The 12,704-nt window shown below is 34.9% G+C and overlaps 1 protein-coding gene across 2 annotated transcripts; it reads left to right on the top strand.

Moving 5' to 3' along the window:
- Positions 1-609: 609 nt before the first annotated feature.
- Positions 610-5,008, top strand: LOC131150554 (protein SINE3). 2 transcript variants are annotated; one of them, XM_058101352.1, is made up of 4 exons: positions 610-729; positions 818-955; positions 1,146-1,569; positions 4,672-5,008. In XM_058101352.1, exons 1-3 carry the CDS (start codon positions 610-612, stop codon positions 1,539-1,541), a joined length of 654 nt encoding a protein of 217 aa, XP_057957335.1. In that variant the 3' UTR covers positions 1,542-1,569; positions 4,672-5,008. The 2 variants fall into 2 exon arrangements, with proteins under 2 accessions (XP_057957335.1, XP_057957334.1); XM_058101351.1 differs by lacking the exon at positions 4,672-5,008 and having other exon boundaries at positions 1,146-1,793.
- Positions 5,009-12,704: the final 7,696 nt, after the last annotated feature.

Below are 12,704 nucleotides of genomic sequence, written 5' to 3'. Positions count from 1 at the left end.
TAAGGCAAAAGAACCTAGGTTACGGATTGACATTATGCCTATTCCCAATAATAGATTTGTTCTAATTGATTAGATACAATTAGTTATACAAAAAATTATGTTGTTATTATAATAAGAAATAGATAATGGATAATTATTTTCAAATTTCATTATGGGATGTTTATTCCTTTTTATTACATGTTGAATCAAATAATTAAGAATATACAATAATAATTATTCCCTTGATTTCCAAAATTTAAACTCTATTCCATCTTTTTTCAAGGATTAACTATTTGTAGAACCAAACGAGGTGTTAGTCATCATTTCCGTTGTTAAAAAGTTGGTTTATCAAAAAAGAAAAAAATGTGCAAAAGTTGAGTGGGCCAAACGAGTCCAAATTCCATTGAAAAGCCCACGTCGATTTTCAGTATGTTCTTTCGGCCTGATTCCAGGGTCCATCGATCCAGGTTTTAAGCATATGTGTGGGCTTGGGCCTGAGCAAGGCAGGCCCACCATGTTAACCTCAAGTCCACGTAAACGGGATACATATACAGGGAGTTCCTTTTTTCTCGCTGGTGGTGAAAATTTGGAGGAAAATTCCAAAAAGTTGAATTCTCCCGCCAACTGAAAATGCAAGGCCTTCAACAAACCCCGCAGAAGGAAGGAGCAAGATCTTCAGACCTCGTCATTCGCAGATCAAAGGAGACTCCATTGAAGTCCGTCAAAGAGCATGCAAGAAAGTCTAGCAAGGTGCAGTTCCATCAAATCTCCCCTCTCCTCGTGTAATGTCACCTACTTTCATGTTGAATTCCTAGTTTTTCTGCTTTGTTATCTGCAGATTGCGAAGAAAAGCCTCAGTTCTGCGTTTTCGTCCGTGTCCAAAGACGTCTCGATCCGATTAACTGAGGAACCAATCGATTCCTATCGGATTTCTGACGTTTTTGATGGTAATCACCAGGTCGGAGAATCGACAGAGGTAAGTATGGACTCCAATTCTCAGTTTGATGGCTTGCTGTATTGTGCCTTTCATAATTTTGAATCAAATTTATTGCTTTCGCAAGAAAAACTGATTAGATTTTACCTGCTGTCTATAATGCGAGTGGAACTGATGCCTAAATTGTTCGTCTGTCGAGTTAGTCGCTTCATCTCTGTGCTTCTGATTTCAGAGTTTCACGCCGGCGTCGACTCCAATTCTTCCATCTTCATCAGTGGCGTCCACTTCGAATATTTCCACCTGCAATGGATCGGGAGAATCAGAGGATTCTAAGATTGGTTCTGTGGAGGCAGAGTTAGTGGTGAATCACCTGAGACAAGCTCGATCGCAAGTCTGGAATTCATCGGACGCGGATATCGGATCTAAGAAGCTTCTTGATGCGTTGATCAAGATTGTAATAGAGGAGCTCAATGCTTCGCCTGAAGAAAGAGACTGGTTTGCTGAACTTGTCACGGCAAAGGCTCGAATAGCATTTCTGCTTTTAGTGCTGTGGTTCCTCTGCATTTTGTTAGCCTTCTCGTTCACTTCAGGCGTTCGAAGGTCATTCGACGGTCCACTACCAACGTGAAGTATAAGCCGTCGATCGTTCATCCACGGTAAGATAGACTGTTCTTCCGCCTGTACAGTTCCTTTTTGATGTCAATGGACGTTTTATGCTACCTTGAACTAGTCTGATATGCTTTCTTGCACACGCAATATGTTTAACACTCAACACACTGGAAGTTCATATCTGAGAATTATACGACGCTGTATTGATGATATATTTCGTGAACTGGCGGTGTTTAATCCTTCTTTATTTTTTCATTGATTGTTTGCCATAGTTTGAAGCTCTCTAAGTTGCATTGTGGGCATCTTAATTAGGCATACACAGAAGACTAGTCCAGTAAAAAAAAGAAATTGTAAGGATAAGATGTAATATGAAATTATATTAATTTTTTTTTAAAATCACTTAAATTTAATCCAAAATCCATGCTCTAGTATAGTATAGTTTTCATTTTTTTAATAATTTTGGAAATGAATTTCAATTAGACACGACTCTTTATGAATAGGACAAACATAATGGGTTATTAATGGTCCAAATTGATGATCTCTTTATAATCTGTCTATTTCTTGATGTAATGGTAGCAAAATAGTAACATAGGTATGTTCCGTTGATAATTCGATAATGAAACAATTCGAGAGTATATCATAGTTTTCACTTTTCAGTATTCTCAAGGAATGAATTCCATTTGGGCACAGGGACAAATATAACTGTTGGATCTATCCCCAGGGTGTGGTTCAGGTGATAGTACAGGTTGTAAGGAGTGCCTTTTACGAGGTCAGGTATTCAAACTCTTTTGGGCTCGTTTCCGTCCCTGGACTCCTGAATTTACCCTTCCTTTGGAGTTATGGGATTAACTTTAAGGGGCGCAGGATTAGTCACGTGGACCGTAAAACGGACGCGTGGATACCTGGTTCGTAATCCAAAAAAAAAAAAAAAAAAATTTATAATCCGTCCATTCCTTTTTCTAAAGGGTAGTGTCCAAAAAGTGGAATGACGTTATCCTCCATTGGATTAATTTTAAAAAACCTAACTTTAGTATTGACCATTGTGTCTTGTAGGATCGTATTGTAGGATCAAATCCCGGATCATAAGATTGTATTTGCAATGTAAAATAAATTAAATTTTATTTCAAAAAATGTAAAATTAATTAAAAATTATGTATTTGACATTTTATGAAAACTCTCAATCAAAGAAGCCTAAAAACATGGTAGTAAGTTTAAGAAATTAAAGCAAATGTTAAGAATAGCTCGCTAGCTAGCAAGTACTTGATATGCCTTTTCGTCAACAATATTGACCCTAAAAAAATGAATGGATTGAACTACAAGGTGCTCAGTAAAGGCAACCGTTGTCTATTGGTAGTTTGTGTAATAACTCGGGGAAAAAAAATTAAAGTAATTAAATAATAATTATTATTTAAATAATATAATATATTATATTCTAATATAAGATTATATATATATATAGCTCCTCTGTTTTAAAAAAATTTCTTCCTGAAGCTGATATATTAATAGATATAAATTTTTTTTTAAAATAGAGGAGCTGCGTCCCCCCTAAAATATCTCACATCTCTGTCTCTCTCTTTCCTTAATTTCTTGATGGATTTTTGACCGATTAGAAAATCAAAGATACTATTGGGTTCCTATCTTCGCCATTGACATTTCTAACGGAATGAAAGGTAAATCCTCACTTTTTACTCAATTTCTCTTTAGATCTTTAGTTAAATTGACGATCGGATACCACCACGGGGTCCTAGTCTCAATTGTCGTCATTTTGGTAGGAGTAAATTTTCAATTTGGGTTTCCTAAGCACCACTCCAAAGCAAGAGTAAGATTTGGAGAATTAAGTAAATTGTTTATATTTGAAAGTATAATTATTTATTTAGAATTTATAGGCATCAGAAATGTTAAAATAGTATTTTATTTAGGATTGATTTAATGAAACTAGGATTTTTGATTCAGAATTCGGGTGAGCACCATAGGTATTTTTTCGGGGTCTCTGTTGGCGTAGTTCAAGAAACCAGGTAAGAGGAAATATATATTGAACTAGAATTTTATGAATTAATTGGAAAATGAAAAAATATGTTATGAATATACATGTATATGTTTTTGTATGGATTTAAAATGCCAATCGTTTAAATTACGTTTTCTAAGCCCAGGGCAGTTTATTTAGATACATATATGTGAAAATGAACTAATGTAGATGAATGATATTTTCAGGATAACAATGTAAAAAAGAAAGGTATATTTTCAATGTATAAATGTTAAATATAGGTTGACTTATTTTGCAGGAAATATATATATGAATTTTACTGCTAAATATTGTGGCATGAATAAAATAGAATTCTGTGTGAAATTATGTTATATGTATAAGCGGTTTTTATTTTGTCCCGGATGAGCTTAATTTTCTTAGAGGTCCTTTGTATAATCTCGGGACTTAAAACTCTCGTTCACCAACCTCATCCCAGTATAATGAGGATCGACATTTTCGATCATATAACGTTTCATATGGTGCCATTTTTATGTTGGACTTATAGCTGTTGTTGTAACGACCTCTCTTTTCTTTTATATATATATGAACTACTCTGATACCCTCTATTATGAAACTCGAGCCTCGGAAAGCATCGGGATAAATCTGAATATAAAATCATACCTATGCAGTGGAAATGTAATCCATACATCTATACACATCATACAATACCAAAAATCTGTATTTCTAAACCATAACTATATAATACATCTCTCTCCAAAAATATCTGTCCCAAAATACAAAACCTTGTACAAACTTACCCTCTAAACCAGGGTAATCAATAAACTCTTTATCTGCAAGCCTGATTTGCTCGCTCAGCTAGCTCACTTGAAAAATGTTAAAGTCATGGGATGAGTCGACGCTTGGTAAGTGGAAATATGCTATTACTAGTGTCTGGTGACTAAGTTGCATACTGTTAAAATAACAACTGCACTGTAATAAAAATAGTAATCTGTAAAGCATGTTATTCACTTCCATAATTTAAAATATAACTGTATTATCTGTATATTCTACTTTCATACTGCTAATATCATACTATACTCATCAAATACTGTAAAACTGTATACATATACATACCTGTGCTTTATCCCTGGAATTCTGTATGTCATGATTTGACCTCTCATGATAGGGTTGTGCGGCCCGTAGGCGGGACTTAATTTGGTCGACCCTCCAGATAAGTCAATATGTTCTACATTACCTCAGTCCAGCCAAACTGCATACTTTCCTAGGCGCGAAACTGAATGCTACCTCGTCAAACTGGCCCTCTCAACCCAGTGAACTGGGGAGCTGCTTCCTCTCTGCGCACAGTTTGACGGTACCCACACACTATTTAAGATATGTGATTGTACTCTATTTTGTATATAGTAACGGTACTGTGCTCTGTATTCTTTATCTATATTTGTCTGTAATCATTTCTCAGGAATCTGATACTATATATATACATATATACTCTTTTACTGTTTTCATCATGTTTCTAAAATTACCATAACACTATCTTTTGTACTGTAAATACTATAATCTCTGTATGCTGTATCTGTAGCATCTTGATGCTATCTCTGTATATATGTTTGTATATTTTGTCTATATACTTTGTTTGTATACTCTATAAGTTATGGTAATAGGAAACATGACATTCTATAAATACTGTATATACTGTTTTGAATAAAGCTGTAATATATTGATCTGAGTAAAACTGTAATATATTATTCTGGATAAATATCTGTGATATACTGATCTGTATAAAACTATAACATACTGATCTGAGTAAAACTGTAATATACTGTTTTGGATAAATATATGTAATATATTGTCTATATCTGTGTAATCAGTATAGTATGATATATTGTTAAAACTATATAAGTTCTTCATCATATAAATATCTACTTAAGCCACACAAGCATTTAAAACTCATATTCTATAAAACTGGGTAATAAGCTGGTATATTCATATATGTAAAATCTCTGATAACATTATAAAAATTCCTAGCATAACATATTTCCTTTACCTTATCTCTAAAAAGTCCCTACTGTACTCTAACCCTATACCCGCAGGGTTCTCCTCTCAACCCTGAAAACCACATCCCCCAGAACAAAACATCAGTATTTCTTCATGTATTGTATTTATTATAACTGAGGGAAAGACAAATATTGAATAAAATGCCTCACCCTGAGATTGGGATGAAATCGAAACCAACTCCACGAACTATCAGCTCCAGCAGACTTGCAGAGAACTTCGACAGAAGCATCGTGGTGGCTTCAGATTGTCGATCTGGCGTGAAATGGGGTCGAAATCGAAGAGAGAAGGAGAGGGGTGTGTTTTAGAGAGAGAGAGAGAGAGAGAGAGGTAATTTGCGCTGAAAATTTGATAAAAAATCTGAATTTTCACTATTTATAGGGCCGAATTCGTCGACGAGACACGTCACTTCGTCGACGAGTCCTTAAGTAATTTCGTCGATGAACCCTACCTCCTCGTTGACGAAATTTAGACTGCCCAAAAACCCCCTCTCAGTATCTTCTCATCAACGAACTCCCTGTGTTCGTCGACGAAGCATGCTGCCTCCTTATGTTCATGTTTTCATTTCCCTCCCTCTTTATTATTTAAATACCATTATTCTTCGGGTCGTTATAGTTGTTATAGGCGAATGCAATCAACGACAGATATTGGATTCAACTTCCTTTGAAATTCAGCACACATACTCTTAGCATATCCTTCAATATCTGAATGGTTCTCTCTGATTGTCCATCAGTTTGTGGATGAAATGCCGTGCTGAAGGTAAGTCGGGATCCCAAGGCTCTTTGCAAAAATTGCAATGTGAATCGTGGATCTCGATTCGATACGATAGACACTGGCATGCCATGTAGTTTAACTATCTTATGAAATAAAGTGAGCAGTTTTTATTAGACGATCAACTGATGGCGTTTTGCCCATGGAGTGCTGGTGGTAATTTGGTTACAAAATCCATGAATATGTGCTCTCATTTCCACTCAGGAATATGTAGTGGTTGTAGTGGTCTTGTTGACGGTTGAAGAGTCTTCATATATGGGGAACATGTGTCGTGTTTTTGACTTTTTTATTGTAGTTGTGTGGAGCAGGTATTAATCTTTCACCCCATTCTTGTGCATTTCTATTTCTCTTTTTTCTTTCTTCTGCTCATTTTTCAATTTCTTTCTTTTCTTCGTCAGTTAGGACAATCATTACACTTCTTTTACTGTCTTTATACTACCCATGTTAATTGAGCTCGAATAGTGGTCCATGAACAAAGTCTATTTCTAGGGGTGGCTCAGCCTTCATAGCTTGAGTAGGCTACGAGACCTAGGATTCTATTTCCCCACTAGATGTCACCTCTAGGCTAGCAAGTCAAAAATGAGACTAGTGTACAAAGAATATCTAGAAAAAAGGGAAAGTTGAGTTTCATGAACTTCGAGTTGACGTCAAAACGCAAAAGAATGATAAATGGCTCAATAGTACCTCACAAGGTGTCAAAGTTGCCACGAGCGCTCTCTTAGTGCTCACAAGGAACCCTAAGTACTACAAGTTACGTGAACATGTATTTTCAATCTCATGAGATACCATATAAATACAAGAGTTTATATAGCCAGATTAACATGAATGAACTACTAGTCAACCTACACAGAATTACAATTCCTAAATTAGCCATATAAGGAGAAACTACACATAAATAACCCACTATACAACTTAAGTATGTAACTCCAAGGTTATATGCAAATATGTAAAGGGTATAAGTTAGTGTTAATCATGACCTAATCATCCATATTCAATTTTTTTTTAAATGTATTTTTTTATCCCCCTCAACTAAAGTGAAACATTGTCCTTAATGTAAAAGCATAGGGGAGATGAGAGAGAAGATAAGGAGGGAAGGAGAGACATACTTGGGTGAAGTGAGGGAAAATAAAAATTGAAACAAAGGAAAAATGTACCTGAAAATTAACTAAAAATAAAACAAAGTAAAACAAAATGAAAAGAAAGGAAAGAAAAACATCACAGTCTATCTGATGGAAGCTCTAGAGGAATTTCATTTGGTGGGTGCAATTTTATAAATTGAACTAGAGAGTCTCCAAATTTGAGCCGCCTCAATGAATCAGTCTTGTTACCTGCACAAAAGTTAACCTCAAATAAATCAATACGTTCTAAGGTATCAGATAAAACATGTGCAGATTGCCTTCCTTGTTTTAACTAGAAATGGTCTTTATTTAGTATATTTTTCAGGAAATTTACTTCTTTAAGAATCGGTCTTTGAGGCAAAGTTGTCAGAGCACTTACCTTTGGTTTTTCAGAAGCATCAACATTAAAATTTTTACCTGATTCCTTGAAATTTAAACTTTTACCATTCTGCTCAACTTCCTTATCGAGTGTACCAATCATCGTACCATTGCGAGGATTTACTTCAGCATTGCACTCCTTGACATTTTCTCTAGTAGGGAGTGGCAGTTTCACGATTGCCAATCTTTGAGGATAAGGTACCACATGTTGGTACTCCTTATTAGTCTCAGCCTCCTTATTAACTTACTTCTTCACTTCTAGGCACGCTTCCTTTGATTTTTCTGACTTCATTTGTCTCAGTCGTAACTTTAGGTGCCGGGACAATTGTTTGATTGTCGATGAGTATCTTAGGTTGGGAAAATTTTGTTTCCACTTCTCGAGGTAATAACAACCTCCGCTGTCTCAAGAGAAACATTATGTATTTATTGCTGTTGGTGCTGGTATTCTTGAGGATTAAGCTGAGTATCTACCAGAATTCCTTTTTTTTTTTTTTAATATTCAATTGCGTGTTCATCGCATTAATGGTGTCCCTCAATTCATTCATGGTCTGAGTATTAATCTGCATAAATTCCTGAAGTGTATTAGCCATTTGTGCCTTGCTATCCTCAACAGGCGTTGTCAGTGGAACAAGAGCTTTATTAGATTGAAATCCTAGAAGTACGTAACTCTGATGTGGCGGATATTGATGTAGAGGAGCGTCTAGATAATATGTTTGTTCATATTTACCTCCACCACTGATTGCGCTGAGAGGTTGTATCGACATTAGTGTTTGATCGTATCGTGTATTTCATTGTTGGACACTTTCAGTTAAATAATCAAAGAATGATAACACCTGATTCGGTTCCTCACTGAAAAGTTCTCCATCGCACATAGTCTGGACAAATTGTTTGCAGTCAGGAGTAAGAGTTGTATAGAAACAATTGACTAACCTCCATGATTCAAACCTATGATGTGGACAAATATTTATTAGATCGTTGAACCTTCTCCAGCAAGCTTGAAAAGTCTTGTCACCCTTCTGCATAAATTGAATGATCAGTCCCTGCAAAAATCGAATTCTCTGTGAGGGACAAAACTTATGCAGAAATTCATGTTTCATATCAGCCTAATTATAGATAAAGTGAGGTCTCAAAGAATTAAACCACATCTTTGCTTTATCCTTCAAAGAGGAAGTAAATAAACGAAGTCTAGTAAATTCATCAGTTCTAACTCTAGAAAAAAAATATTGCAAGACAACTCAAACTCAGTCAAATGCTGATAAGGAAACTCGAATTTTGCCCCGTAGAACTGAGGTATCAATGACGTCCTCCCACGCTGAATCATAAAATTAAGTGCATCATTAGGTAAAATAGTATAAGATGGTGCATTGGTACATGTAGTGTAACGTCCCTCAATTTCTTAACATAAAATATCACATAATAAATAAAATGGTCAACTCGAACCCGTGGGTAGCGGGGACACCTGTCAAACACAGCGGAAAACCTAGCAGCAGTAAACATAAAATCTCAAACATCCAATCATAAAATATAATACCAAAGCTTTCTATAACATCAAAATACTGTTATGATATACAACCTCCAAAAGTCAAAATAACACTAGGATTAAACAGCAAAAACTCCCGATCCTAGTTTAATGCTTACCTTTCTAGTAGGGAAGCTCCAATCACTCAATGGCGGCTCTAGCCCGCCGGTCTCACTGGATTTCCTGAAAATCATTTAATGTTCGGGGGTGAGACACTTCTCAGTAAGGGAAAATAAACTAAATACAGCTGTATGGTAACATGAATATTTAATGCATTTATATGTATACAATACATTTCAAAATTCTATAAACATCATCATATCGTAATGGGTAAACATATATTTTCACATCTGTTACTAAATCATAACATACATAAAATCATCTGTTATAACTGTAGTACTGAAAACAAACCCAGGATGACTAGCTAGCTGGTGTCATGTATTACCCCCCATGACGGGTTGTGCAGCCCGAAGGCGGGACCCGACAATGGCTGGCCTACCACTGCCGAATCAAATATGTCTGTAAGTACGATGAGCCCGCCACACCCTGGTCCGGACTGCCAGATGGACGTCCACACTCTACTGAAAGCCATATCGACTATCCATCTGCCATCCCTTCGTGGGACGGTAGCACTAATAAGGCCTCGTGCCAAAATTTACCCATAGCTACGGTACCGAGCTCCTGGTCTGAACTAAACTAACATTCTGGTTGTGAAAACATATAATACATGATCATACGTAACATCATTACAGCCTTGTGCCGAAAACATAGATACGGCCTCGCGCCGAAATCATACATATGGCCTTGCGCCAAAATCATAGTAAATATGGCATCGCGCCAATAATATAAATACGGCCTCGTGCCGATAACATAAATATATGGCCTCACGCCAAAAACATAGATACGGCCTCGTGCCGATAACATAAATATATGGCCTCGCGCCAAAATTGTTTCAGGTATATATATACTGAAAATACAACATTTATCACATAATCGTCAAAACCATCACAACATAACTCATATTTTCATAATACCTGAAATCATGCTTTGTTTGTAAAATCTTTCACATCATAATACATTTCACACAAAATAATATTCATGCCACACATATGCTGTTAAAAGTCATACTTCATATTCTAAAATCGTGAATTACTTACATCTCATACATACATATACATTTTAATCATCATAACAGTATTTTCCCAATCGTACATTTTATTCGTAATACACAATATAACATATGCTTTTCTAAAAATAAATTTAGAAATAATCAATAATAATTTGTATGAAAAATTACTGCTTTAGTTTATTCCCTTACCTGACTATTGAGAAATTCCTTAGGACCCAAAATTTCACCCCCTTGGCGCCTGAAATTTAATTTCTGTAATTTACATTTTTCCCCAGATTAATAAATCTATTTCTCTAAAATAATACTCATCTAACCCTCCTTAGGCTCTATATACCTCAAATTAACATTTAAACTATTATTTAATATCCCCACTTAATTTTTCAAATTTTGCCTACGGGTCCCAAAATTACACCCGCGGCGCTCACCCGGGGCCTAAATTCCAGAAATCCTACTTTAGTCCCAAGTGCTTAATATTTTGGCATTTCTAAATTAATGCTAATTAATTAAAAATAAGCCCCTTAATAATCGCTGCACCCCAAATTTGAGGTTTTGGCCCGACACCCCCACGAGAATTTCGTCCCACTAGACTTGTAGAGAATCATCCCTAGATTCTCGTGGTGGTATCCGTTCGTCAATTGGGCTTATATTTTGTAAGAAATTAAAGAAAAAGGGGAAAATGGCTTACCCCAGGGAATACGCTTACGCCGCTCCTATCACCAATCCGCTTCGGTAGAAATGACGGTAGCAGCGAATGGAGTCCAGTGGTATCTTTGGATTTTCGATCGGGCGAAAATTCGTCACGAAATCAAGGAGAGAGGGAGAGAGAACGTGAGGAGAGAGAGAGATTGCAGGTTGCAGAGAAAAGAAAAGCAAAGAAAAGGTAAAGAAGAAGAAGAAGAAGAAGAAGATTAAATTGAATTTGACTCTCCTGAAGCTTGCTGAAGCTTCAGGAGGATGAATATAATAATAATAATAATAATAATAATAATAATAATAATAACAATAATAAGAATAATATTTAATTAATATTAATAATATTATATTTTTATTAATAAAATAAAAATTAATTTTAATTATTATTATTATTATTATTATTTTTTAAAATCCGTTTAATTAATTTACTTTTTTTTTTTTGGAATTCATTCCACTAATCTTTTATATTTCTTTTTGGGGTTTTTACATGTAGGCTGCAAAAAATCCATAAGATTGTATAGTGCAGGTGCAACCATATTTTCTTCAATACTCATTTTTTTTTTCTCTATTTTTTTTCATGAGATAAATTAAAATAACGGGAAAAACACTAGTTTGAAAATAAAATGGACATTCCCTGACAACGGCCTCAAAAACTTGGCTCACTCTAAAAATGAGCAGCGCAAAGGCTATCCCATGTATAAGAGTTCTGTCATGTAATATTTTGCTCAAAGATCAGATCGTTTTTTCAGGGAATGCATTTTAATTCCAAATTTTGTGTAAACCCAAAAGAAAATAAGAAAAGGAATTTTTATTGAACACAGTTCAGATTCGTAATTCTGAATTTTTGAGAGTTTGTGACTAAATTAAAATAATGCATACCATAAACTAAAAACCTAACACGTATAAAATAAATGACAAGAAATGAGTAACGATAAATAGATGATGGAAAAATTAACACAACTAATATTTCTACTCAATGATCCATCCACACAATAAAAAAAAAAACGATAACAAAATTAAACGAGTAAAACAATCCTATGTGTTTAAACATTTAGACAAAGAAATAAATCCTACACTTGAAATTTCGGACAAAAGACTAAAGATGAAAACTTTATTACTCAAATTAAACATTCAAAGTAAAATCCTCAATTAAACATTAACTCAAAAAAAAAAAAAAAAAACTTAACCCAATCAATAACGTAAACAAAAATAGTACTTAATTCGAAAATAGATTCAAACAAAAATAAATTAAACTTAAACTTCAACGATGACTCAAATAAAAATAAACTAAACTTAAACAATGGTTTAAACAAAAATTAAATTTGAACAAAAGCTTGAATAAAAATAAACTGAAACAATGTATTTAAAGAACAATAAGGTAAAGAAAAAAAAAACAAAAAAAAACAAGGGAGAGAGAGAGATAATCGAAAAACTGAGAGACCTGAGAGTCCTCTGCTGTCCTACGCACTGTCGCCTCACGCTGCTCTCCTCCCCCCAATAAACCCTCCTCTTCCATAAAATACCTTATTCCCCCTCTAATA

Source organism: Malania oleifera, chromosome 3 (assembly GCF_029873635.1).
Source record: "Malania oleifera isolate guangnan ecotype guangnan chromosome 3, ASM2987363v1, whole genome shotgun sequence".
Classification (NCBI taxonomy): Eukaryota; Viridiplantae; Streptophyta; class Magnoliopsida; order Santalales; family Ximeniaceae; genus Malania; species Malania oleifera.
This window is presented reverse-complemented; position numbering and strand designations above follow the sequence as displayed.